Source organism: Carcharhinus amblyrhynchos, chromosome 19, assembly GCF_965287045.1.
Source record: "Carcharhinus amblyrhynchos chromosome 19, sCarAmb.v2.hapA, whole genome shotgun sequence".
Classification (NCBI taxonomy): Eukaryota; Metazoa; Chordata; class Chondrichthyes; order Carcharhiniformes; family Carcharhinidae; genus Carcharhinus; species Carcharhinus amblyrhynchos.
Genome location: NC_137342.1, coordinates 48573226 through 48600080, shown reverse-complemented (window position 1 = coordinate 48600080; position 26855 = coordinate 48573226). Strand labels below are relative to the sequence as shown.

Genomic DNA, 26855 nt, shown 5'->3' with positions numbered 1-26855 from the left:
GAGGGCCAGTACTGAGGGAGTGCCGCACCGGCAGAGGGCCAGTACTGAGGGAGTGCCGCACCGGCAGAGGGCCAGTACTGAGGGAGTGCCGCACCGGCAGAGGGCCAGTACTGAGGGAGTGCCGCACCGGCAGAGGGCCAGTACTGAGGGAGTGCCGCACCGGCAGAGGGCCAGTACTGAGGGAGTGCCGCACCGGCAGAGGGCCAGTACTGAGGGAGTGCCGCACCGGCAGAGGGCCAGTACTGAGGGAGTGCCGCACTGTCAGAGGGCCAGTACCATAGAACCCTACAGTGCAGAAAGAGGCACTTCGGCCCATCAAGTCTGCACTAACTACAATCCCACCCAGGCCCTACCCCCATATCCCTACATACTATTACCCGCTAATCCCTCTAACCTAAGCATCTTTGGGCACTAAGGGGCAATTTTAGCATGGCCAATCAACCTAACCCGCACATCTTTGGACAGTGGGAGGAAACAGGAGCACCCGGAGGAAACCCACGCAGACATGAGGAGAACATGCAAACTCCACACAGACAGTGACCCAAGCCAGGAATCGAACCCAGGACCCTGGAGCTGTGAAGCAGCAGTGCTAACCACTGTGCTACCGTGCCGCCCTAGTACTGAGGGAGTGCCGCACTGTCAGAGGTGTCAGTTTTAGTTGCGACATTAAACTAAGGTCCCATTTAGTGCATGTAAAAGATCTCATGATACTAATTTGAAGAGCGGGGAATTATTCTTAGTGTCCTGGCCAATACGTATCCCTCAAACTGGTCACTATCACATTGCTGACCACAGGAGGTTCCTGTTTGCAAATTGGCTGCTGAATTTCCTATGTCACAACAGTGACTACACTTCAGAAGTAATTAATTTGCTTTAATGCACTTTGAGACATCCGGTGGTTGTGAAAAGGGCGACTTTCTTTCTGAGCCACACATCAACCACATCAAAGAACATGGTCAACCTCCTTCCAAAGCAACTCTTGTCAAACTGACTCTGAATCATTTGCTGAGGATTGGCTCAAGGTCTATGCACTCGATACAATGCAGCAATTGGATTATCCAGGATAACTACGGCCAAGATGGAAAAGAGCAGCAAGGTTTTGGGAGCACCATCTTTATCCAGGTTCTCCGCCAAGTCACACATCGTACTGACGTGGAAACACTGCCATTCCTTCAACACTGCCAAAGCAAAATCCTGGAACTCTGCACTTCTTCACCATCTTGGGTGTTTCATTGCAACAGTAAACACCAAAACAGCAACTTGTATTTATATTGTGCCTTTAACATAGTGAAACAGCCCAGCGTCTTTCACAGGAATGTTCTCAAACCAGAATCTTGATGCTAAACCACATCAATAGATATTAAAACAGGCAACCAAAAGAGACAGACTTTTTTTAAAGAGGTGCAAAAAGCTTTTAACAGGCTGAACATACAGTTACCAATGGCAGTGTGATGAAAACCAAGGATGCACCTGGGGTGAGGACTGGAAGGGCCCAGGGATGAGGGTTGTAATGTTCCTAATGCTTTTTCCTACAACCTACCTTTGTGAAACTGGACTTGTCGCATTGAAAACCAAGTATCAGAATACACTTTACATTGAAGCATATCTCCGAGTGAGACTGTCGCCCCTGGAACCTGACATTCAGCGTTAGATGTCTGCGAAACAATATTAGCCTTCTCATTAGGTAAGTGTGGGCTGCATCTGCTCACTGGTAGGCCTACTGCAAGTAAATGTGCTGTGACAAGTGCAATGTATTTGTGAGTGTGTATCATAAACTATTAGAAATATCCATGTTTTTAATATCACTGATATGCAAGTTTGACTCCTGTCAGCCATAGGCTATGTTTAACTCTGTTAAAATAATGTTCAAAGTGGCTTGCACACATAATGGTCTACAACAGCTTTTGATGACAATCTAGTGGTCCACAAAAACAAAAGGGTTGGGAACCACTGCTCTATCTCAAATACATCTTGGCAAAGGAAAGCATAGACAAAAGATGGACATCAAATTGACATGGATGAATAGAGAAACAAAGTACTGTGAATACTGGAAATCTGAAATAATAACAGCAAATACATGAAACACTCTGCAGGTCTGGCAGTATCTGTGGAGAAAGAAAAAGAGTTAAAGCCTCAGATTGATGATCTTCCATTAGAACTGGAAAAAGTTAGAGATGTAACATATACATTTAGCACATATACAGAGGCAAAGAGAGGAAGGAGGAGGAGGCGGCGAGAGGCAAGAAAAAGAGCAAAAGGGAAGGTTTATGAAGATAGAAGAAATGACAAAAGGGGGGATGATGGTGCAAGGCCAAAGGAGATGGTAGTGGGACAAGTAAAGAAACAAAAGATAGGTTTGAAGAGGTGTGCATAGGAGTAGCAGAATTGGGAGAATGTCTTTTCATGTCTGGGAATGGAGACTGCTGAGTTTGGGTCTAAGTCGAGGATGTTTCAGTTTGCACTAGGCAATGGTATACCTGCCTAGAAATGCTTAATTGCGAGTGCTGGACGTCTAAGTGGAAATTCGTTCCATTTTCAATGTAAAATTTCCTGCCATGACGAGCAGAAACATACAACAAAATATAAACAGGAGAAAAGACCTTGAGAGGAGAAGTTAGATATGGCACATCAGTGCAGTTAGGCTGTTAGGAGGGATACGTAGAGGACAGTCACACAGAACTCTACTAATAACTGAACAAATATTCACCGAGGCACTCGTAACTCTTACCGGATCTTTAAGATCTCCTTTGTTGATAGTCTGGCCAGATGTCAGCTCCTCCCAGCTGAAAAGCAAGGAGTTGGTCACTTCTCCAAAGGGGTTAAAATCTATAAGCCACATCTTGCCCTAGGAAAAATTTAAGAATACCAATTATACCAAAAATGATCTTTGACACAAAGTGAAAAAATTGCTATTGAAATATAGTACAAATTGAAATGAAGCAGGTACAATGCAAACAAATAATCCTTTTATGGCTGAAACCTTATTCCAGCAGAAACTGATAAAATCAAAGTTTCTTCTCTCCCTGACTCTAATAGCCCTTCATGAACAGCGAGTAGACACTCTTGAAGCAGCTCGTGCTGGATATAGGCCTAAAATACAACATCACACGAGTGACAGGTCATTAAAAAGATAGTGGTAACAGAAAAATTCACCTGGGAGTTTGGAAAGGGCAAATACTCCTGCTATACTGGTGTTAAGTCCTAAGATTTGCTTGAATTAGCAACTTGAGGTACTAATGAGAACATGGATTTAAATTTTACCTGGCCTTCCAGAAACCATAGTATGTGCCCACACAGTCCACTGAATATTCCTGCAGTACAGGATATCTTTCTAAGGTCAAAATCAAGAACATTTATGGGGGGGAAATATAGGAACTTTTACTCCCTATCTGCCTAAGGGAACCATGGACAGTTAACATTTTCTCAATGACATTGCTGAATTAGGTCTTTAAAGCTGAGAAGCAAGATTCAGATGTCTTCCTCATAAAGTCAATTGAAAAACTATCAGGTCCTTAGTCTGTTTAGGCTGCTTTCTCTGATGTCTGGGAAGTGGAAAATGGGCGTTTAGACAACTGTTGCTTTTCAAGAGCATCTTCAAGTGACCGATTGTAGGTTTGGGAGCAGACTGCTTGAACGGCTTCTATATCAGTTCAGGGATGCTAGACAAGATGTCAGATGAGAACTCTACAATTATTTTGTGGGTAAACGTATCAATTTCTATTGACCAGAAAGTCCCAGGTTCGATTCTGAACCTGTGCTGAGTACACCAGGCTCAGGGTTTGGGAGTGTTAAAATGGTCTGTCCCTGTCCTGGGGAAGGGTGTGCGAACCAGACAGGTCTGTCTGCAATCCAGTGGTACCCCTGTTAGAAATGTGCCTTCACAATTCAACAGCCTGATGAAACTCACTGTTCCGACTCAATTCAAGAAAGATAGTGACTTAGATGATGCATCAGAGAACTGACACTGCCAGATAGAAATGCTCCCTGCAATATTCTAGAGAAGGAGCTGAATGGAAATAAAGGAAAACAGCAAAAGAAAAACATGATGCACATCAAAACCTAAAATAATTATCTTTCCAAGTATGTCTTAGCTGCCAATGCGCTGGTGCCAAGTACATTGCCACTAATAATCACTTATTAGTGATTATTATACTAATTTCCATCAGTCATTTGCAGGCAAGTTTTTTTTAAAGTTCAAGCTAACATTACACCTGTTATATAGGCACATCAATTTAAGAGATAAAAGCTATCTAATGGCAATAGATAATAAAAGCCACAAAACTGACCCTTACAAAGTAGCATCTTCCTCCAATCTTATATTTTCACATGCACACTCTTTCCAACCTTAATATCTTTCCTCCAGTTTCCATTATGCTAAATACCTCATTACTGCAGAGCGCATCTCCATCTCTGGGAAGTGAAAAATGGGCATTTAGTCAACTGTTGCTTTTCAACAGCCACTGACTGATTGTAGTTGGGAGTATACTGCAGGTTGATCTGCACCTTGTTGCCCATGCTGACTCCAAAATTTGGTCTGTGTTCTTCCCAGTTTCTGTGACTCTCATCGACTCTCTTTCCACCACCATGCGCCCCCCCCCACTCCATCAAGCCTTTTTACCTCGAGTGACAAGTTTCTAACTACCATAGGAGTGATGGGGAGGGTTGGCTACAAATATTTCTTCTGCACTTGGCCAGATTTGGTGAAGGAAATATGGAATATAGTTCCACAATTGAAAACAACAAAGACACTATTTTAGATAAAATTACATACCTGACTGTCTCTGTATACATCAAACACAACTGTAAAGAGAAAATTGTAATCATGGATAAGCTTTCTGAAGCACCTAAAAATGCATTTGAAAGAATATAACAATTCTACATAAAAAGATTGAGGTTATTTTTCAGAGTGGATTGAGATTCAAATCAAGATTATGGTGGGTTGTTTTACTGTTACAGAAGACACCAATGAGCTGTGCATGTGAACATGTCATATGGTACTTATACACTCTCACCTAGTGCCTCAATTTTGCAACTTTACAACTCCTCAGCTTGCAATGCCGAAAAACTCATACTCCAACCGACTAACTCTCTCCTCCCCAATCCATCTTGTGTTTTGCTATTCAGCTGGAACTACTAAGGGCATTACCTATGTATCTAAGAAGAGGACTGAATTCAGTCAGCATGCCCTAGTCTAATTATCGCCTGGTCTTTAAACTCACTACCCTTGAAAGGGTACACTTGGTCTTGGTTCCCTGAATGTCATGTTACCCTAAATACATGATGTGGAGATGCCGGTGTTGGACTGAAGTGGGCACATTAAGTCGTCTCACAACACCAGGTTAAAATCCAACAGGTTTATTTGGAATCATGAGCTTTCAGAGCCCTCCTCCTCCAAGCTTGAGATTCCAATAATCTGGTGTTGTGAGACTTCTTACTAAATACATAAAGTCACGATATGGTTTGCTCTTTCAGGCGTGAGGATCTCAGCAAGGCCAGCATTTGTTGCCCATCACTAACTGCCCTCGGTTGTCTCACCACTCAGTATCTGATACTGAATTTGGTAATATCGTACTATATCCTTAGAATATCCTATATTCTAGGAACATCCCTGTGGATTAGGAGGTTGCTATTGTAACTGCATGATTCGGGAAATAAAGAAAAGAGAAAACAGTGTCAGCTCGTATTCAGCTCCTACTCCTGCTCCTATTTCTTATGTTCAGCAGTAGGGAAAATGCCTGAAGCTTCTTAGTAGAAATGTGATAACAAGGCACTTAGACAATCATAATCTGATCAGGCAGAGTCAACACGGATTTATGAAACAGAAACTATGCTTGACAAATCTTAGGAGATTTTGAGGATGTAACTGCCAAAATGGATGAGAAGGAATGAATGGATGTATTTGGATATCCAATCACATGCCACACAAGAGGGTAATATACAAAATTAGAGCTTCTGGGGTTTGGGGTAAAATATTAGAATGAACAGGAGGATTGGTTAACAAACAAAAAAAGGAGTAGGGATAAATAAGTCTTTTTTTTATTTTTAAATCATTTATGGGATGTGGGCATCGCTGGCTAGGCCAGCATTTATTGTCTATCCCTAACTGCGATTAGAATCATATAATCCCTATAGCGCAGGAGGCCATTTGGCCTACTGTTACTGCACCAACTACATTCCCAGCCAGGCCCTATTCCCATAACCCCACGTTTACCCTGCTAATCCCCCTGAAACTAGGGTCAATTTAGCATGGCCAATCAACCTAACCCGCACATCTTTGGACTCAATTGTCCTCAAGAAGGCGGTGGTGAGCTGCCTTCTTGAACCCCTGCCATCCATATATTACAGGAACAACTACAGACTGATTAGCATGGAAGTACCGGGATACTGACTGCCATTTTCAGAGTGGCAGGCTATAACTAGTGTGGCATCAAGGAGCTCTAGCAAAACTGAAGTCAATGGGAATCAGGGGAAAACTGTTCGCTTTTGGAGTCATACCTAACACAAAGGAAGATGGTTATGGTGGCTGGGGGAAAATCATTTCAGCTTCAGGGCATCACTTCAGGAATTTCAACCATCTTCAGCAGCTTCGTCAAAGACCTTTCTTCAATCAGAAGGTCAGAGGTGGGGATGTTTATCGGTGATAGCAGTTTTCAGCATCATTTGCAATTCCTTAGATACTGAAGCAGTCAATGTCCAATTGTGACATGATCTGGACAATAACCAGTCTTGGGCTGACAAATGACAAGTAACATTCACACCACACAAGTGGCAGGCAATGCCAGCTCCAACATTTAGAGAATCTCACCATCTTCCCTTAACATTTAATGGCATTATAATCACTTGAACTCCCACTATTATCATTGTGGGGATTACCATTGATCAGAAACTGAACTGGACTCAGCAATATAAATACTATAGCTATAAAAGTAGGTCAGAGGCTAGGAATACTGCAGCAACGAGGTTGCAAAGGTACTGAAATGGATCAAGTGATTAGTGAGGATATGGCAGTTGGAATATAATGTGCATCCACTTTACTAGGAGAAATAGAAAGACAGTATTTTTTAAATGGAGACAATGATATTCAGAAACAATGATAGTCAGATAAAGCAGGGTGTACTTGCATACAAATTAGAGAAAGTTATTATGCAGATAAGGCAAGCAATTAGGAAAGAAAATGCCATGCTAGCCTTTATTTTGAAGAAATTAGGCCAAAGGAGTAAAGAGGTCTTCAATTATATAGGACCTTGATAATAATATCCTAGAGTATTTATACAGTTTTATAGTCTCCATAGCCAACAAAAGATATACCTGCCTTCAAGGGAGTGCCACGTAGAATTTACTAGACAGATTCCTGGGATGAGGGGGCTGTCTTATGAAGAGTGATTGAGTAGACTAGGCCTCAATCCTCTGGGGTTTGGGCATTTTTGCTGATACCAAGCTTCTCATCCTTCATTTCTAAACAGCTCTTGTTCTGCAATGCTGGGTTCTCCCCTGGGTGAGCTGTCAACTCCGCAGTTTTAGTGCGATCATTCAGAGCACATTAAGCTTGTATATCACAAGGTAATCATTTGACTTCAATGCAATAAGATTTCCATTATTCTACATAGACAATTTATTATCATTACAAGAAAGAATATTTATTACATTTTCCTATTATTAGATGAGGCTCTCGCAGTATGAAGAAGGTTCAGATCTGATTAAAAATCAAAAGATAAACACATCTTCCTTCCTACACTTCAAATATATATTTTTCCATTAAACATCTTAGGGCTGTACACTATAAAGAAGTTTAAGGTAATCAAAATTCAGGAATTGTTGATAAATCACTTGAGCCTTGATTCAATGGGAAGTTTAGTAAGTACAGATCAGAGCTGCAGTGATTAAACAGCCATTGTGAGGAGTCTGCTGCTGACAGTTTTATTAACCCTGATCTAGCATGATTATTGCTTTATGACAGCATGCACGTTTGAAAAGGAACAAAATCATATTTGAAACTTAATCTAGCTCTGCAAGAACAAATGGAGATTATAAAAATATATATGGTGGTAGTGGCAACAACCCTACACTAAATGATACCAGAAATGCAGAGGGAAATAGATCAGTGTGGTAGTGTATCTTACATCAGCACAGTGCAGGCAAGTGGCTTGGTAATTTTTTTAATAAAGATACTTACAATCCTCATCCAAGAACTTGTACTGTATCTGATTTCTAAAGAAATCTATTATGGAGCTAAGAATATTGGCTGCTTGATTGCAGACATGTTCATAATATTGTGTGTGGTCTCTTTGTGCAACCCCTGCCAGAAACAAAAACCAGAAAGTTGAAGTCAGTTTCTTTGCTATCGGCTATTTTTTAAAAACAGTTGAAATTTTTTTTTAGGACAGTACCGATCAGTTTATTTTCTTTGACAAAGCATCTGAACTCCCCTCCAGGAATCAATTCACACCATTTCCTGAGAACAAGCTAAAAGAGAAATCTTGATTTCAATCATGTCAGCTTAGCAACATTGTTAAATAAACACGTCATCATCAAGTCACTTCAGAGAAACCACACACAAGAGAACATGAAGCAAAACAAAGCTTATAATAGTGCATCAAATAACGCATTTTTTGCAAATGTGATATATAAAAACATATCTTTATTTATTCATTTGTGGGACATGGACATTGCTGGCTGGCCAGCACTTATTGTCCTTGTTCAGAGTGCAGTTGAAAATCAACCACATTGCTGTGGCTCTGGAGTCACACACAGGTCAGACCAGGTAAGAACAGCAAATTTCCTTCACTAAAGGGCATTAGCGAACCAGATCGTTTTTTTTTGGCAATCGACAATGGTTTCACGGTCATCAGTAGATTCCTAATTCCAGATATTTTCTATTGAATTCAAATTGCTCTATCTGCCATGGCGGGATTTGAACCCGAGTCCCCAGAACATTAGCTAATTTTGGATTAATAGTCTAGCGATAATACCACCAGGCTGTAGCCTCCCCTGTATTAAACAACTGACAGCCAATTTCCTTCATATCTTCTCAGCTCAAAAAGCAATCTTATTTTGAAACTGAGTATCTGTACTTCAGAAAACTTAAGTGCGCTGATTTAATTGATCGATAAATCTAATGCATTTAATTAAATCCAGTGCAACAAAGTGTGCAGAGGACACTGAACGTCTGCAAAGGTATATAGATAATCTAAGTGAGTGGGCGAGGGTCTGGCAGATGGAGTACAATGTTGGTAGCAATAACAGCAAAATGGACTATTATTTAATGGTAAAAAATTGCAGCATGCTGCTGTGGAGAGGGACCTGGATGTCCTTGTGCAAGAATCACATGGAGTTGGTTTGCAGGTGCAGCAGGTAATTAAGAAGGTAAATGGAATTTTATCCTACATTGCTAGAGGGATGCAGCTGTATAAAGTACCGGTGAGGCCACACCTGGAGTACTGTGTACAGTTTTGATCTCCTTACTTGAGAAAGAATATACTCGCACTGGAGGGGATACAGAGGAGATTCGCTAGGTTGATTCCAGAGTTGAGAGGGTTAGCTTGTGAGGAGAGACTGAGTAGACTGGGGCTATATTCATTGGAAGAATGAGGGGAGATCTTACAGAAACATAAGATTATGAAGGGGATAGATAAGATAGAAGCAGGGAAGTTGTTTCCACTGATACTAGAACCAGGGGACACAGCCTCAAAATACGGGAAAGCAGATTTAGAACTGAGTTGAGGAGGAACTTCTTCACACAAAGGTTGTGAATCTGTAGAATTTCCTGCCCAGTGAAGCAGTTGAAGCTATCTCATTGAATGTTTTTAAGGAAAAGATAGATAAATTTTTGAACAGTAAAGGAATTAAGAGTTATGGTGAGCGGACAGGTAAGTGGAGTAGAGCCCATGAAAAGATCAGCCATGATCTTACTGAATGATGGAGCAGGCTTGAGGGGCCAGCTGGCCTATTCCTGCTCCTAGTTCTATGTTCTTACACTTGCTGTTCTGAGTAAACTGTTCAATTCACTGTGAATTTTAATAAATCAGTTTTAATTCCCATAAAAATTAACTTGACCTGGTATAAAAGTTTAATTTATAACACACACAAATAATCAGCCAAGTATCAACACACTGTCAGACGTAACTAATTTGTCTTACTACATAAAAATATTTGACACAGTGGAATAAAAGTGGCATAGTGATAAAAGTGGCAGAACATATTGAGGAGGGTAGTTACAAAGCAAATGGAACCATGGACTCCTAACTAGAAGTACTGAATACGAAAGCTGAGAAGTTATGCTGGCAAATGCAGACAGCAACTACTTAATTTCCCCACTCTGTGGGTGCCAAAAATTGCTGTCCTATTAACTTCTTAATAAACGCAAGCACTTGCTAGCTTAATTGTTTTTAATAATAAAATACAAGCCAAAAGCATTACTTTCAAATGGACAATACTTTTAAATAATACTCTCAACAGTAGAATCAATTCAGAAATCTCATAGTAGATCACCAGATGAATCATAGCCACCTTTACATTTACTCAAGAGATACAAACTGATTTACCTGAGGATATACTTTGGGATCTGGTGAGTCATCAGTACAGTGAAGAAATCTGAGGGAAGAGAAAAGCAAACATTCAATGAATTCTGAGAAACTATCTGGGTACAAGAGGTTTAAAAAACTTGTTTTTTTAAAAACGTGTTCCATGATCCGCATGTTAGGCAATAGCTTCCGCAGTGGCTAAATAAAGCTCTCCGAGTCCTCCATCGAACTTTGTAAGGAGGCAGTCTTCAAGGGTGATTAGTGTTGGGTGTGGAAACGCCATCTCCTGCGTGGCCTTTTTACTTGCCTGAACTGCCCCATAAATATAAATGATTGAGAAAAGTATCGTGGACTGGATTTTGTTTACAGGCAGCATGGTTCAAAATTAGTAATGATCTCAGAGGGTTTTCTTTGGCAGAGAATCACAATTTTTTTTTTGTTTTCCAACTCAGCATTCTGTTCCAAAATATCTGCAAAGTGGGGTCCAAAATAGTGAAACAGCCAAGAAATTTTGAAGTAGTAACAATTTTCCTAACTAACTGGAAAGGATTATGGAAGGATGAACAGAGAGGTCAAAACAACATTGAATACTATTGCAACATGCATTTGTGTTAATTAATCATTAAGAAGCAATATTTTCCCTTATTGATAAAAAGGCTGCATTAACATAAGAATATAAGAACTAGGAGCAGGAATGGGCCATCTAGCCCCTCAAGCCTGCTCCATCATTCAATAAGATCTTGGCTGATCTTTTTGTGGACTCAGCTCCACTTACCCGCCCGCTCACCATAACCCTTAATTCCTTTACTATTCAAAAATGTATCTATTCTTGCATTAAAAACATTCAATGAGGTAGCCTCAACAGCTTCACTGGGCAGGAAATTCCACTGATTCATAACCCTTTGAGTGAAGTTCCTCCTCAACTCAGCCTCAAAATAAGGGGAAGCAGACTCAGGACTATCTATGCCCCCTAGTTCTAGTTTCACCTGCCAGTGGAAACAACTTCCCTGCTTCTATCTTATCCATTCCCTTCATAATCTTACACGTTTCTATAAGATTTCCCCTCATTCTTCTGAATTCCAATGAGTATAGCGCCAGTCTGCTCAGTCTCTCCTCATAAGCCAACCCTCTCGACTTCGGAATCAACCTAGTGAATCTCCTCTGCACCTCCTCCAGTGCCAGTATATCCTTTCTCAAGCAAGGAGACCAAAACTGTACACAGTACGCCAGGTGCGGCCTCATCAGCACCTTATACAGCTGCAACATAACCTTGCTTCAAGTAATTTGCAATACATGCATACAATGTACAAATTACAGGAGCGCTAAGATCCACTTGAAGGGGTGATGTCCCAGGTTATGGTAGCATAGTGGTTATGTTGCTGGACTAGTAGTTCAGAGGCTTGGACTAATACTTCAGAGACAGGGGACCGGATTTTACCAGCACCCCTGCCCCGATATCGGGGCTGGCGAGGTTCACAGACTAGCATTCTCCTCGGATGCAATCTTACGTGTCTCGAGCGGGCGCGCTATAAAATTCCAGGCACAAAGTCAAACCTCACGACAGCTGCTTGGGAATTTAAACTCAATTAATTAAATAAATCTGAAACAAACAGCTCACCTGATGAAGGAGCAGTTCTCTAAAAGCTCGTGCTACCAAATAAACCTGTTGGACTTTAACCTGGTGTTGTGAGACTACTTACTATGACATTACTAGCAATTAATGCCCTTTAGGGAAGGAGAATCACCATTTTTACATGTTCTGGCCTATATCTGATTTTAGATCCCAGTAATGTGGTTGGCCTTGAACTACTGTATTCAAGAATGTGGTTCATCATCAACTTCTAAACACAATTAGGGATGGGCAATAAACACTGATGTTATCTGCCTACATTATCCCATGAATGTATAAGATGAATGATTCAGAACATCCTCATGATTGATGTGAATACTGCTGCTGGAGATAGAGCCATCTTAGGAACTAAGCAGTTCAGCCCACCCACAGAAGTCAGTGATAAACGGCGCTTGGCTGTGATGATCCTGCACTCAAGTGACTTTGCAACATACTGTTCGAGCTTGCATATAAATAATGGGCAAAGTAGCAGAGTGGAAATGGGGGCGGGTGGAATTGGTCTGGAAAGAAAGCAACATAATCGACTGGGACAGATCAAACCAAAAAAACACAATCTCTGGAGGTAAAAAATATTGATGATTCAAGTACATACGGCTGAGTTAAGTCATGAGTGACAAAGTCAGAACTTTTCAAGAGCAGAAAGATGTCACTGAGATTATTGCACTTGAGCGAGCTGTTCATTGCAATCCACTGAGCATCCTGGGGATGAAAAAAAGACAGGAGAAAGGCATAAAATAATCATTGGGAATGGATACATAGTTATTTACGATGATTGACAAATTTCCTCTGTAAAATGCTTTGTTAAACTAGAGAAAAACTTTGAATGTTTTGCATTTAAACCAAACACAATGCACCTTATGCAACAGTGAGGTTTTTTATGACAACTATAAATGACCTAACAGGGAATGCTCAAACCTCGACAAACAGGAGTAAACAAACTCATTAACAATCTCTCACTCACCCTGGATACATGATAAATCACCAGAAAATCTAGCTGTATACATTTAATGCAAGATTGAAAAGACTGCCAATTTAAATTCTCCAGCCAGGACAAATCTTCTCTAATGGTTCATTGTCAAATAAATCGTCAAGCGATCATGACCAGGTGGGAAAAGCAGCGAGTACCTGAGCCAGACTAGAAACGCTGAGGCTTGATTCCTGGTCAATGCTGTGTCCTCAATTATTATGACTGCATAATACTAGAACAAGAGGCCATTCAGCCCCTTGGGCTGGTCTGCAATGAGATCATAACTGATCTGTATAACAACTCCATCTGATTGTGTTGGTTCTATATCTTTTAATATGCTCAATAGCAAAAGTATATTGATCTCAGACGTTAAATCATTAATTGAGCTAGCGTCTACTGCTTTTTAAAATATTATAATAGGTATCAGCATCCTTATGGGGTTCGCCACTGTTCATACAACTGTTTGCTACCTCATGCATCTGGACATGGGTAAAGGTAACATTAGGTTCACCTCAAATAGTGATCTCCCTCTTGCAGTTCAATAGCTTATCAACACATATTCCTGAATGACAGCGGTACAGACAAAACACAGGATGAGCAGAACTCAAGACGACCCTTTGACAAAGGGTCATCTGGACTCAAAACGTCAGCTCTTTTTTCTCCTTACAGATGCTGCCAAACCTGCTGAGGTTTTCCAGCATTTTCTCTTTTGGTTTCAGATTCCAGCATCTGCAGTAATTTGCTTTTATGCAAGATGAGGGCAGTGGCACAATCATGGCTGATGGAATCAAAACAGCATGTACTCCAAAAAAAAGGATGAAAAAGCTAAAACTGAGTTGGTTTAAGAAAAATTTTCAATTTCATTCATGCAAGAAAATTTCAATTCTTGTTAAAGAGATATGCCACCTAACGAAATAAACCATGTACTGCAACTTAGGTGATTTACTATTTCACAAGTCCTGGGTTTCAATAATTATTCTCCCTCAAGTTCATTCAATCGTTCTTGCAATGAAGGAAAGTGACATTTCCTTAGCTAATGACAACAATGGGATAGAAAGGAGGCCAAAGGGAAAACAAAAAGATTCTTAGAAGATTTTTGAAATCTCAAAAAAAGACAACAAAAACAGAAAATGCTGGAAAATCTCTGCAGGTCTGACGGCATCTATGGGAAGAGTATAAAGTCAACACTGAGTCAGGATGACCCTTCACCAGATTGCCACAGATGCTGTCAGACCTGCTGAGATTTTCCAGCATTTTTTGCTTTTGTTCCAGATTCCAGCATCTACAGTATTTTGCCTTTATTAAAGACAGAGGCAAAGTGGTTTTGGGAGAGACTACAGAAACAGGCCTTAGCCTAGCAAGAGATTAGCCAGTATACACTGCCAACTTCTCAAAAGTTCTATTTAGTCACAAATTATCCCAAAGTACATCTTGTTTTTATTGACCTCAGTGAAAATTATCCTGCAGCTTCCTATACGTAGCTTCTCCCTACAGGATGCAGTTGAAAATGCAGACTCTATTGAGGTGAACTTAAAACATGTTTTCGCTCCTCTCTGCTGTTATGATGCCTCAATTCAATTCCCTATCATTTTAATGCATGATCCTAATTCTGTTTCAAATCAGGCCACGTGTTCCCCAACAAAAACTGCTTGACCTGTCCCCAGATTTGACTCATTATTGGTGTAAATTTGCTCTTTTTCAACTTGCACTTCTTCCATTCAGTCCATTCCCAGTCAAAATTGAAATTGCAGTGGCGATGGGCTAGTGGTATTATCACTAGACTATTAATCCAGAAACTCAGCAAATGTTCTGGCGACCCAGGTTTGAATCTTGCCATGGCAGCTAGTGGAATTTGAATTCTATATGAAAATCTGGAATTAAGAATCTACTAATGACCATGAAACCATTGTCGATTGTCAGAGAAACCCATCTGGTTCACTAGTGTCCTTTAGGGAAGGAAATCTGCCATCCTTACCTGGTCTGGCCTACATGTGACTACAGGCCCACAGCAATGTGACTGACTGCCCTCTGAAATGGCCTAGCAAGCCACTCAGTTCAAGGGTAACTAGGAATGGACAATAAATGCTGACCAGCAAGCAAAGCCCATGTTGAATTAAAAAACTCATCATTACAAAACTCATCATACAAAAACTCATCAAACAACAGGTATCTCATTGTTTTGATTATGCACATTGCAATTTCTTTGCAAGAAACTACAAACGGTCGTGAATGTAGCCCAATCCATTATGCAAATCAGCCTGGCATCCACTGACTCTGTCTAAGCAGCCAGCATAATTAAGGATCCCATACATCCTGGACATTCTCTCCTCCACCTTCTTTCGTCGGGAAAAAGATACAAAAGTCTGAGGTCACATACCAACCAACTCAAAAATAGCTTCTTCTCTGTTACCATCAGACTTTTGAATGGACTTGCCTCGCGTTAAGTTGATCTTTCTCAACACCCTAGCTACAAGTGTAACACTACATTCTGCACTCTCTTCTTTCCTTTTCTATGAATGGTATGCTTTGTCTGTATAGCATGCAAGAAACGATACTTTTCACTGTATGTGAATACACATGACAATAATAAATCAAATCAAAAATCCATCTGGGCTCAGCACCGAGCTCATTAATTTCGAATTGTAACCTCTAGTCCCAATTACCTTTTTTGTTGATTTTGGATGTCAGCTATGTTGAAGATTTTGCTTTTCCCATTTACACCTCCTCTAGACTCATCTTTTCTTTCTTTATTTGTCCCATTACCATCATCCCTTTTGTCATTTCATCTCTCCAGCCTTCCATCCTGTCACAGGCCTTCTTCTTTGTTCTCTTCTGCCTCTCTCCCTTCAAACCCGTTATGTCTAAGATTTTCCAGTTCCGATGAAATGTCATCGACCCGAACTGTTTCTCCCTCCACTGACGTGAGTATTTTCAGCATCGAAGCTGCATCACAGCATGAAACATGGAGAAGCTGTATCACCCCTCACCTCTCTTAGTTCTCTTTATCGGGCCCACATAAGTCAGCCAAGACTAGCAGAATGACAGCAATGCCCACAAATCCCTCCTTCAGGTTTATTTTCTCAAAATTACAACGGTTCAGTTGGTTGGAATTCTCTTCCACTGAAGCAGTTGAGGCTACCTCACTGAATGTTTTTAAGGCAAGCTTAGATACATTTTTGAACAGTAAAGGAATTAAAGGTTATGGTGAGTGGGAGGGTAAGTGGAGCTGAGTCCACGAAAAGATCAGCCATGAGCTTACTGAATGGCAGAGCAGGCTCGAGGGGCCAGATAGCCCACTCCTGTTCCAGTTCTTATGTTCACCGTACTTTTTAAATATGACCTGGCCCAATTTCAGAATGTAAGGAGCCATTTCCCTTTCAGTAGCGTGACTGCAATACTTTGATAAAGATTGGGAAAGTCATTCAAGATTTACTTGGTTATGCTACTCAGGCACTGACGACAGTGACAGAATGATAATCAACTAGAAATACTTTGCATCTATAAGAAACTCAAGAGAGATTCATCAGCCAGCTTGGTAAGCCGGTATAGAATTTGCTTTATTATTTGAATGATCTACCACAATGTACTTATTCGTGATTTTACTTTTGAAGGAACTGCTATAAACCAACATTGTATCAGACCGGCAAACACAGGTTCAAACCAGATAGAAATTTGCTTTTCATTTGCCAGAGTTTTCCTTGAGGCCAACTGAAACTGAATTATATAAAACTAACTGCAAAATGCTAAACACTTATAAACAAGTGGCAGCTCTTCTCCAGCTTTCTTACCCTTGGGGAACTCCAATTAAGCTTTGGAAAAACACTGCCTCCAAGAGAGTTTATAGCTTCCTGAACTTTAGCTGAAAAGTCAGGGAATTCTGGAGCCTGCAGTTTAAAGACAAAATACACAAAGATCAATTTTAAATGTTAAAAAAAACTTTTATCCCAAACCAGCGAACTGCTTCAATACAGGAAAGTTATCTATTTTAAAATTGTATAAGAATAGAACCATAGAATCCCTATGGTGCAGAAAGAGGCCATTCAGCTCATTGAGCCTACACCAACAATCCCACTCAGGCCCAAGCCTTGTAGCCCCACCTATCTTCCCTGCTAAACCCCCCGACACTAAGGGCAATTTAGCATGGCCAATCCACTTAACCCGCACATCTTTAGACTGTGGGAGGAAACCGGAGCACCCGGAGGAAATCCACGCAGAGACGGGGAGAATACGGAAACTCCACACAGACAATGACCCGAGCTGGAACTGAACCTGAGTACCTGGCATTGTGAGGCAGCAGTGCTAACCACTGTGCCATCCATTTTTTTGGCTTCATTCTACAAACAAGATGAGTACAATATTCTCAATTTTATATTTAGGTCCAAAGAACATAATAAATCTGAGTAGGAATGGACCATAAAGCCCTTCAAACTGCTCCATCATGTTATAAGAAGTAGGGGCAGAATGTCAGCCTTCCTGCTCTATCACTATATCCGTTGATTCCCTTCATATCCAAAAATCTAATGTCTTGAATATGCTCAATTTCTGAATATCCACAACTTTCTATTGTAGAGAATTTCAAAGATCCATAAACCTTTGAGTGAAGACAGTTTTCCTTATCTCATTCCTAAATTGTTGATCACTTATTCTGAGATTTTGAAATGCATCTATATTTATGAAAACCTGACAAACTTAAACACAGAAAATTGCAATTGTAAATCATACAATGCAGACTCTGCTGCCTCTTGGTTAGGGAAAGGCAATTACTAAAATTAAGGTCAATAATGATGCCACTTGCTTTTTTCTAATTAATCTTCCCTACTGAGTCCCAAAATTAAAAACCTTACTCATAAACCATAAATGATATTCACCCAATAAACTAATCTTATTAAATACTAATATCAGTTACACGTATGCAAACATATCCCTTACCGTAAGAGTTGTCACATTCTCATCATCTGACCACTACGTAAAAGAAAGAAAAATGGTTACCTGGCAGACATCCTTATATCATGAACTATTACATCAGATCATTAAATGTAAATATACAGCATTAAAAATACAGTCTCGTTAAGATAGTAAACTACAATGTTGATCCAGAAGGAACTCTTCCAGTATAGACAATAAAAATATCACAAACCTTACTCCAACTTATAAATCAAAGAAAAAGTTTAATGAAGAAACTTCATTACTGCAAACTTGAAGCCTCACCCTGGGCCATTCCAAGTTCCCAACAATTCCCAACATATTCTAATTTATATAGAGTCAGCTGATCATTACATCATTCCGTCATTGGTTACATGGTTTACTGGGTCAGCCGACCCTTACAGCTTGTTACCACTGGTCACATTACAACGGATCTCAATGTTACCACCGGTTACATTCCAATAAACAATACTAACCTGTATATCCTGTTCTTCATCACTGCCATCACCTGCATGTGAACAGCTTGGAGCTTCATTCCTAAAACAAATGGAAAAATACCCTTATGAAACAAAGATCAGAATTGTGGGCTCAAAGAGCTTCAGAACTGATAGAATGAAAGGAATTTTTAAACACTCATGATAACACGGAACATTTAACACATACCAATTGTAATTTTTGTGTGATGGGGCGGAACGGTGACACCGCTGTCTCACAACACCAGGGGCCTGCGTTAAATCCTGGCCTCAGGTCATTTTCTGTGTGGAGTTTGCACATTCTTCCTGTGTCTGCGTGGGTTTCCTCTGGGTGCATTAGCTTCCTCCCACAGTCCAAAGATGTGCGGGTTAGGTTAATTGGCCATGCTAAATTGACCCTAGGGTCAGGGGATTAGCAGGGTAAATGTCTGGGATTACAGGAATAGGGTCTGCGTGGGATTGTGCTCGATGCAGACTTGATGGGCCAAATGGCCTTTTTCTGCACTGTAGGGATTCTATTCTATGATCCTAACTTGAATTAATTAATTAACAAATAAATTATGTTCCATTAGAAATATATCTTAGCTCTTGGCTTCAAATGACATGGGAATATTGAATAATTTTGGAAGACTATCATGAATGCCACATTTTGGAATGTCTTTTTTGTAAACCGCACTACCACTGATACAAACACAGTTTGATTCTCACCTTCCAGAAATCACCAGTGTTCCATCATCCAGCAAATAATCAATTACATTTTGTGGCAAGGGTAGGATAATACTGTAAAAAAATAAACAACTGTCACGTCAATACAGATCATTTAATGAAGAGAACAATTTTAGATTCTTTCGATGTTATTTAGCTTCTTAAATACTTGTACACTCATCAAAACATGTTTTCTTTAACGTCAAGGAAACTCTGGACAGGAACAGATTCATTGCACACTTTCGACTATTCCCATAGCCTCTATTGCTCTGCCTGTTCGTTTACAAAATGACATTATTAGAATGCTGGTTTGCAATCTCGTTCTCCTTTTAGTGAAGTGGTTTGAATACTGCATTAAATCCATATGTCCAACAGCCTGACTGAACACAAACTGGCACTCACTTTTACAGAAATAATATGTCTAATGGTTTCATCATAAATTGATGTAGTAAACTCTTATTTTTGTATTTGTCCAGTTCCTATAGTACACAGAAGTTCTGCAAGTGTGATGATCCATACAGAACACATTACGCTGGGATATAAAACATTTAATACATTAATAAATTGCCAATGCAACATAATATTTAAAAAGTAACTGCGCAAGAAGATGTTTAGTGAAAGAACCCAGCCATAATGCAAGTTGTTGATAAGCAGGAAACTAGCAATCTCAACCAACATAGAAATCAGGGCCTGACTAAAGTTTACATAAGTGCCTGCACGAAAAATGTTTTTTTTCCCTTCTTGAGTGTTTGCTCTGATGTCCTTTATGTCCTGCAAGTTAACAGTGAGCACTTAAAGAATCAAACTGATTATAATAAGATGCTACTAATCTGCCAAGCTTTAACTCCAGAACAGTCCAAACAGGGTGAATGTAAATGCTTTAGTTTTCACAACAGGTCTGAGAGGGGCAATTTGGACTAGTTGCTGCCACGAATCCATACTGTGTAAAAATGGTTTAAGGGTTCTCAAGTGACTTTCATCCCATTAATCTGAACTAGATTTAAACCCAGGTTCCACAGGTATTAAGACTATCCCTTGTCAAATCCAGTGCACTATTCAATTTGTCATGTAAAATTATTATTTCTGTGTAGAGCCCCAGCATGTTTGGCACATCTGTACAAAGTGCAATATAGTAGCATGATGGAATTCTCTGTTATATACTGCAGACATACCATGAGCAAAGTTTATCTCAACAAGTCTAGGCAAGGAAAAGTTGACAAATCCACCTGGTCTACTCTGGAACATCTTCAAATTGTAGCATCAAGATAAGCAAGCTATTTATTTGAACAAGGGACATGGCATGAAACATTTTCTTTTAAATGAAGTAATTTGTAACAAATAAGCCAGTTAGATGTATAACTGACCAATTGAGGGATTGGTTCCATCAAAAATCATTAGCGGCACAACACACAGCAACATTTTACTAGAATATTGAAACGATTCCTGCTGACAACACTTATGTATAAAACACTAATGGAATGCATGCAATCAAAGCACAGGAACAAGGTGACCACTTGGCTCCTCAAGCCTGTTCCACATTCAGTAAGATCATAGCTGGTCTGCAACCAAATTCCATATATGTGTCTTTGCCCTGTAATTAAAATAACACCTTTTTCTTAGAAAATCTTCCCTGTTATTTAGCTGCAGAACACATTTACTCTGATCCATCATTGCACATCAAACACACCTTGCTCAAAACAACACTACAGTTTAAAAAAAACCCTCAAGGGCTGTAACCACGGATGCAAACACTAAATGGCAGAACTGAGACAGACAGTTTCAAAAATGTGAAGCTTCGCACCATGAAAGATCAATTAGTGTGATCAAGAGATGAGAATCTGAATATGTGTAAACAACAATTGTTATTACAGCAATAAACGCAACTGAAACATCTAATGGTTTCAACTTCTCCAATAATGCCAGTCCATCCAGAAGGTTCTTTTATTTCCAACATTTCCAGTTATATTTTTCAGATTTCTGAGAGTTTTTTTTCACCCTTTTGTCTTTTTTTTCAATAAACTCACAGTACCACAGTATTACTTTTCTGTGACACTAATAGATTACGTAGCTTTTGTATTAGGTGCATTGGCCATGCTAAATTCTCACTCAGTGTACCCTAACAGGCGCCAGACTGTGGCGGCTAGGGGATTTTCACAGTAACTTCGTTGCAGTATTAATGTAAGCCTACTTGTGACACTAATAAATAAACTTTAAACTTTATTAAACATTCCATTTACTTTACAATGGAGTGAATGTAGGTCTCTCCTATAATCTTAGGTCTGCTGCATTAATCTTCTTTTAATGAAAGCGAGGCAAATACCTAATCAAATTAGATTGAATGCTATCATAACAAGAGACAGTTATGCACTACTGTGCTTTCTATCGTTTAACCTGTTAGCATCTTGGAATTAGGGGAGGCAATGGCCTAGTGATATTATCATGAGACTATTAATCCAGAAACTCAGTTGATGTTCTGGGGACTTGAGGTTGAATCCCACCACAGCATATGGTGGAATTTGAATTCAGTCTGGAATTAGGAATCTACTGACGACCATGAAACCATTGTTATGATTGGAAAAACCCATCTGGTTCACTAATGTCCTTCAGAGAAGGAAATCTGCTGTCTTTTTCTGGCCTGGCCTACATGTAACTCCAAACCCACAGCAATATGCTGACTCTCATCTGCCCTCCAAGGGCAAAATAGGGATGGGCAGTAAATGCTGGCCAGCCAGCATTAAACATTCCCATGAATAAATTTTTAAAAATCAGATTGAGAAAGATGATTAATTAAATTTACAAGGTTTGATAACTATCACAAAAGTTTGTATAATTTGATTCTTTGACGGTTACAGGAAAGAGAGACTTCGCAGAACTCCTGATGAAGCAATTAAAATGGTTACATGCAGTTCATGATAAATTGGGCTGTGGAAGGAAATGATTTGACAATTTTGACCTCTCTCTTGTTTTTGTAAATATTTAAAAGATTTTTCTGGCTATCACAAAAACACACTTCCCACCTTGAGTTCACAAATATAAAAGGCTATTTTCTTAGAAACAACAAAAATTTTCATTTGTCATTGAACACCCTTTTTCTTTAAACAGTGGCTGCATTCCTGTGATATTGATGAATATAATTTAAGCTCTGAACCTAGTACATAATCACACAGCACTGCAGTCCGGTTATTGTGTCCCTACCTTGTTCATTCACAGGCCTCCAAATCAGAGGGAGCATCTTAGAAGAACAAAAAAAAATCCAATGGTTTAGCCAAATTGGATTAGCCAAAGTGGGGGAAAGGAGTGAAAGATTTCAAATTGATCTTTGCTTTGACAATGAGTTAATGATTTTCAACAACAGTTCTTTGAAAAACATCCAAAGGTGCTTCATAGAGGCACAACCAGATAAAAATCAGTGTTAGGGGTAGATAATGGTATGGTGGTACTGTCACTAGAGTAATAAATCAGAGATCCAGGCTAATGTTCTGGGGGTATAGGTTCAAATCCCATCACGGCAGCTGATGGAATTTGAATTTAATTAATAAATCTAGAATCAAAAACTTGTCTCAGTAATGATGGCCATGAAATAATTATCAATTGTCATAAAGGCCCAACTTGTATCTAATCGCCTCTAAGGAAGAAAATCCACCATCCTCATCTGGTCTGGACTACATGCAACTCGAGACCTCCTTCCTCTGAAATGGCCTAGCAAGCCAGTCCGTTCAAGAGCATTTTAGGAATTGGGAACAAATACTGGCCTTGTCAGAGATACTCGCACCCTATGAAACAATTAAATAAACAATCAAAACAGGGAAATTCATTCATGGCATGTGGGTTTCACTAGCTAGATCAGCACTTTTGCTCACCCCTACCTGCCCTTGGAATAGAGGCTCGCTAGGCCATTTCAGAGGGCATTTTAAGAGACAATCACATGGCTGTAGAACTGGAGCCACATATAGGCCAGATCAGGTAAGAATGGCAGAGTTTCTTCCCCAAAGGGAAATTACTAAAAGTTTGGTCAGAGATGGGCTTTAAAGGGGGGAGGGAGAGGTTTATAGAATAATAGAATGTTGACAACACAGGAGGCCATTCAGCCTGTGAGCCCATACTGGCTCCCAGCGAGAGCAATTTAGCAAGCTCCTCTCCCATAATTCTGCAGATCAGTTTTCCTTTGGACTGTTATCCAAACCTGCTTTTGAAAGTGAGGTGGCACTATGGCAAGCACTGCTGCCTCACAGCACCAGGGACCCAGGTTTGATTCCCTGCTTGGGTGACTGTGTGGAGTCTGCACATTCCGTGTCTGTGTGGTATCTGCCGGGTGCTCCTGTTTGCTCCCACAGTCCAAAAATGTGTGGGTTAGGTTGACTGGCCACGATAAATTGCCCTTTAGCATCAGGGGGATCAGTAGGGTAAATATGTAGGGTTATGGGGATAGGATCTGGTCGCGATTGTTGTCACTGCAGACACGATGGGCTGAACGACCTCCTTCTGCACTGTAGGGATTCTATGAGGTGAGTGATTCTTTTCCAGCAGCTCCCAGGTCTGGATCAAATACATTATAATGGGTTTACGAATATGCACTTAATTGCACTAAATGTAAAAAAAAAGGTTCTTGAATAATCAATTACCTCACTAAAGGAAGTCCTGTTTTGAAAGTTACAACTGAATCTGTCTCCACCACACTCTCAGGCAGTGCATTTTAGATTCTAACCACTCAACGTGTAAACAAAAAGCTGCATGTCATCTTTCATTCCTTTGCCAATCATTTTAAATCTATGTTCTCTGATTCTCATTCGCTCTGCCAAGGGGAACAGTTTCTCGCTAACTAGTCAGTCTCGATCCTTCATGATTTTGAAAATTTCTATTGAATCTTCTCTCAACCTTCATTTTCACAAAGAGAACAATCACACTTTCTCAAATCTTGTAAATTAAGACCCTAAGGCAATGAGGGGCCAAAGGGGTTTTGGGACATTAAAATACCTCAACTCTCCCAAATGCGAATTTATGGCAATGGCATTAACCACAGTTTATGTTACAGCTGTAATCATGTGGCACGGTGGCTAGCACTGCTCATCATAGCACCAGGGACCCTAGTCCAATTCCCAGTTTGGGTCACTATCCGTGTGGAGTCTGCACCTTCTCCCTGTGTCTGCATGGACTTCTTCTGGGTGCTCTGGCTTTCTTTCACAGTGAAAAGATGTGTGAGTTAGGTGGATTGGCCAGGCTAAATTGTCCCTTAACGTTAGAGTGACTAGCTAAGGTAATGCAGGAGTTATGGGGATAACGCCTGGGTGGGATTGTGATTGATGCAGATTTGATGGGCCGAATGGCCTCCTTCTGCACTGTAGGGATTTTATGATGATAAAGGGGCATTGCTTGCTGAAAGCCCATGTTACCTCTGCAGCACCAACTGGCCGACTCTCCACAGCTCCCTCAGTTTATCTCCTGTTGTAGAATCCCTAGAGTGTAAAAGGAGGCTATTTGACCCATTGAGTCTGCACCGACCACAATCCCAGCCAGGCCCTATTCCTGTAACCCTCATTTACCCTGCTAATCTCCCTGACACTAGGGTCAATTTAGCATGGCCAATCAACCTAACCCCACGTCTTTGGACTGTGGGAAGAAACCTGAATATCCAGCGGAAACCCATACAAATATGGGGAGAATGTGCAGACTCAGTGACCCGAGTCATTCAAGTGACCCGAATACACAGACAGTGATCCGAGGCCAAAATTGAATCCAGGTCCCTTGTGCTGTGATGCAGCAGTGCTAACCACTATGCCATCGTGCCGCCCAAACTCCTAATCTTCCTTTGTTAAATCTAGACTTGACTATTCCGATTCACTTCTTGCCAACATGCCATAACCACCCTCCGTAAACTTTAGCTCATCCAAAACTCTGCTGCCCTTACTCACAGCAAGTTCCTTTACCTCATCTCTGTACTTGCTGATCTACACTAGTTCCCAGTTAAGCAATGCCTTGATTTTAAAATTCTCATCTTTGCTTTCAAATCCGTTCATGGCTTCACCCTTCCCTGTGGCTGGAATCTCCTACCACTCTCTGCGATATCTGCATTCCTCTTATTCTGAACCTTTGTACATTCCCAATTTTAACCATACATTGATTGCTGTGCGTTCAGCTACCAAAGAAAACTTATTGGGCACTTTTCACGACCGTTGGATGTCTCAAGTGCTTGACAGCCAATGAAAAACTTTCTGAAGTGTTGTCACTATTGTAATGCAGGAACACTGCAGCCGATTCGCACACAGCAAACTCTCACAAAGACCAGTGTGACAATGACCAGATAATTGCTTCCAGTGATGTTGATCGAGGGATAAAAATTGGTCAGGGCACTAAATGGTACTCCCCTGCTATTCTTCAAAAAAAAAATGGCTGTTGGATCTTTTAAGTCTCTGAATTCTTGAGGATAAAATTAAAGGACACTGTGGCCTGCAGGAACCATATGAGCAGGCAAGTGTTGCTAGTGAATCTGTGGGAGTGGTAATTGTGCAGAGCAGGGTGTGCTGGCAGGCCTGTGCAGGCAGCCAGGTGTATTGGAGATGAGAAGTTATGAGGTTGAAGTGTGGGGAAAAAAATTGTGTCCCAGCCATAGACAGCCCAGGACACAGAACAATCACCTCAATTATGGGACAATCCTTGAAATCTGAGTCAACTGGCTACCCTGCTGCTTAGAGGGGCCTCGATTTAACATTACCTCAATCTCTCTAGACTGCACTGGTGAACACCCTGAGATTTTTGTTCACAAGCCTTGGTCATAGAATCATACAATCCCTAGCGTGCAGAAGTCATTTGGCCCATTGAGCCTGCAGAGACAGCGTTCCCATCTAGAACCTTTTCCTGTAACCCTGCATATTTGCCCTGTTAGTCCCTGTGACACTTCCAATTCCTGGCTTGGGTGACTGTGTAGAGTTGGCATGTTCTCCCTGTGACACAGGGCTGTGGTGCTCTGAGGCAGCAGTGCTAACCACTGCTTACCATTAGTCCTTGAAATTCCCTTCCCAAATCTCTCCTTAAGACATTCCTTAAAACCTACGTCTCTAAGTTTTCACCCACCTACCCGGAGATGGAATCCCTCTAGTGCAGGAGGCGGCCATTTGACCTATCAAATCCGCACTGAGTCTTCAACAGAGCATCCCAACCAGATCCTATCCACATAACCGTGTAATATTTACCCCACTAATCTACACATCTTGGGCCACCAAGGGGCAATTTACCATGGTCAATCCACCTAACCAGCACATCTCTGGAGCATGGGAAGAAACTGGAAGAAATCCTCGCAGACACAGGGAAAATGTGTAAACTCCACACTGACAGTGACTCAAGCTGGGAATTAAACCCGGGCCCCTAGCGCCGTGAGGCAGCAGTACTAACCACTGTGCCACCCACATCTCATCATGGGCTAGCTGACTACACCAAAAGGGCGCTATATAAATGCAGGTTACTGTTTGGTGCTGTGCCTGCTTTAGGAATGCAGCGAGCTGCCCCCCCCTCGGCCCGGCCCGGCCGGTCACCCACCTCCTGATGGTGAGCTTCTTGAAGAGCGGGTACCAGGCCGAAAGCTGACAGCTCAACACCTGCTCCTTCTTCATCACCGCCCCTGGCAACTACACTTCCGCCGGAAG

The 26855-nt window shown here is 40.8% G+C and overlaps 1 protein-coding gene across 1 annotated transcript in view; it reads right to left on the bottom strand.

Annotated features, from left to right (window-relative positions):
- cdc123 (cell division cycle 123 homolog (S. cerevisiae)) overlaps nucleotides 1–26837 on the bottom strand; it is a 32221-nt gene extending 5384 nt beyond the window's left edge. Inside the window, exons 1-11 of the mRNA XM_080207747.1 lie at nucleotides 26749–26837; nucleotides 19222–19293; nucleotides 18517–18577; nucleotides 18047–18079; nucleotides 16906–17001; nucleotides 12743–12849; nucleotides 10542–10590; nucleotides 8388–8463; nucleotides 8174–8296; nucleotides 4772–4800; nucleotides 2729–2845 (exon numbers count right to left, since the gene is read on the bottom strand). Of these exons, the coding sequence (XP_080063873.1) occupies nucleotides 2729–2845; nucleotides 4772–4800; nucleotides 8174–8296; nucleotides 8388–8463; nucleotides 10542–10590; nucleotides 12743–12849; nucleotides 16906–17001; nucleotides 18047–18079; nucleotides 18517–18577; nucleotides 19222–19293; nucleotides 26749–26822 (837 nt within the window). The 5' untranslated portion in view covers nucleotides 26823–26837. The remainder of the gene's footprint in view (nucleotides 1–2728; nucleotides 2846–4771; nucleotides 4801–8173; nucleotides 8297–8387; nucleotides 8464–10541; nucleotides 10591–12742; nucleotides 12850–16905; nucleotides 17002–18046; nucleotides 18080–18516; nucleotides 18578–19221; nucleotides 19294–26748) is intronic.
- Nucleotides 26838–26855: the final 18 nt, after the last annotated feature.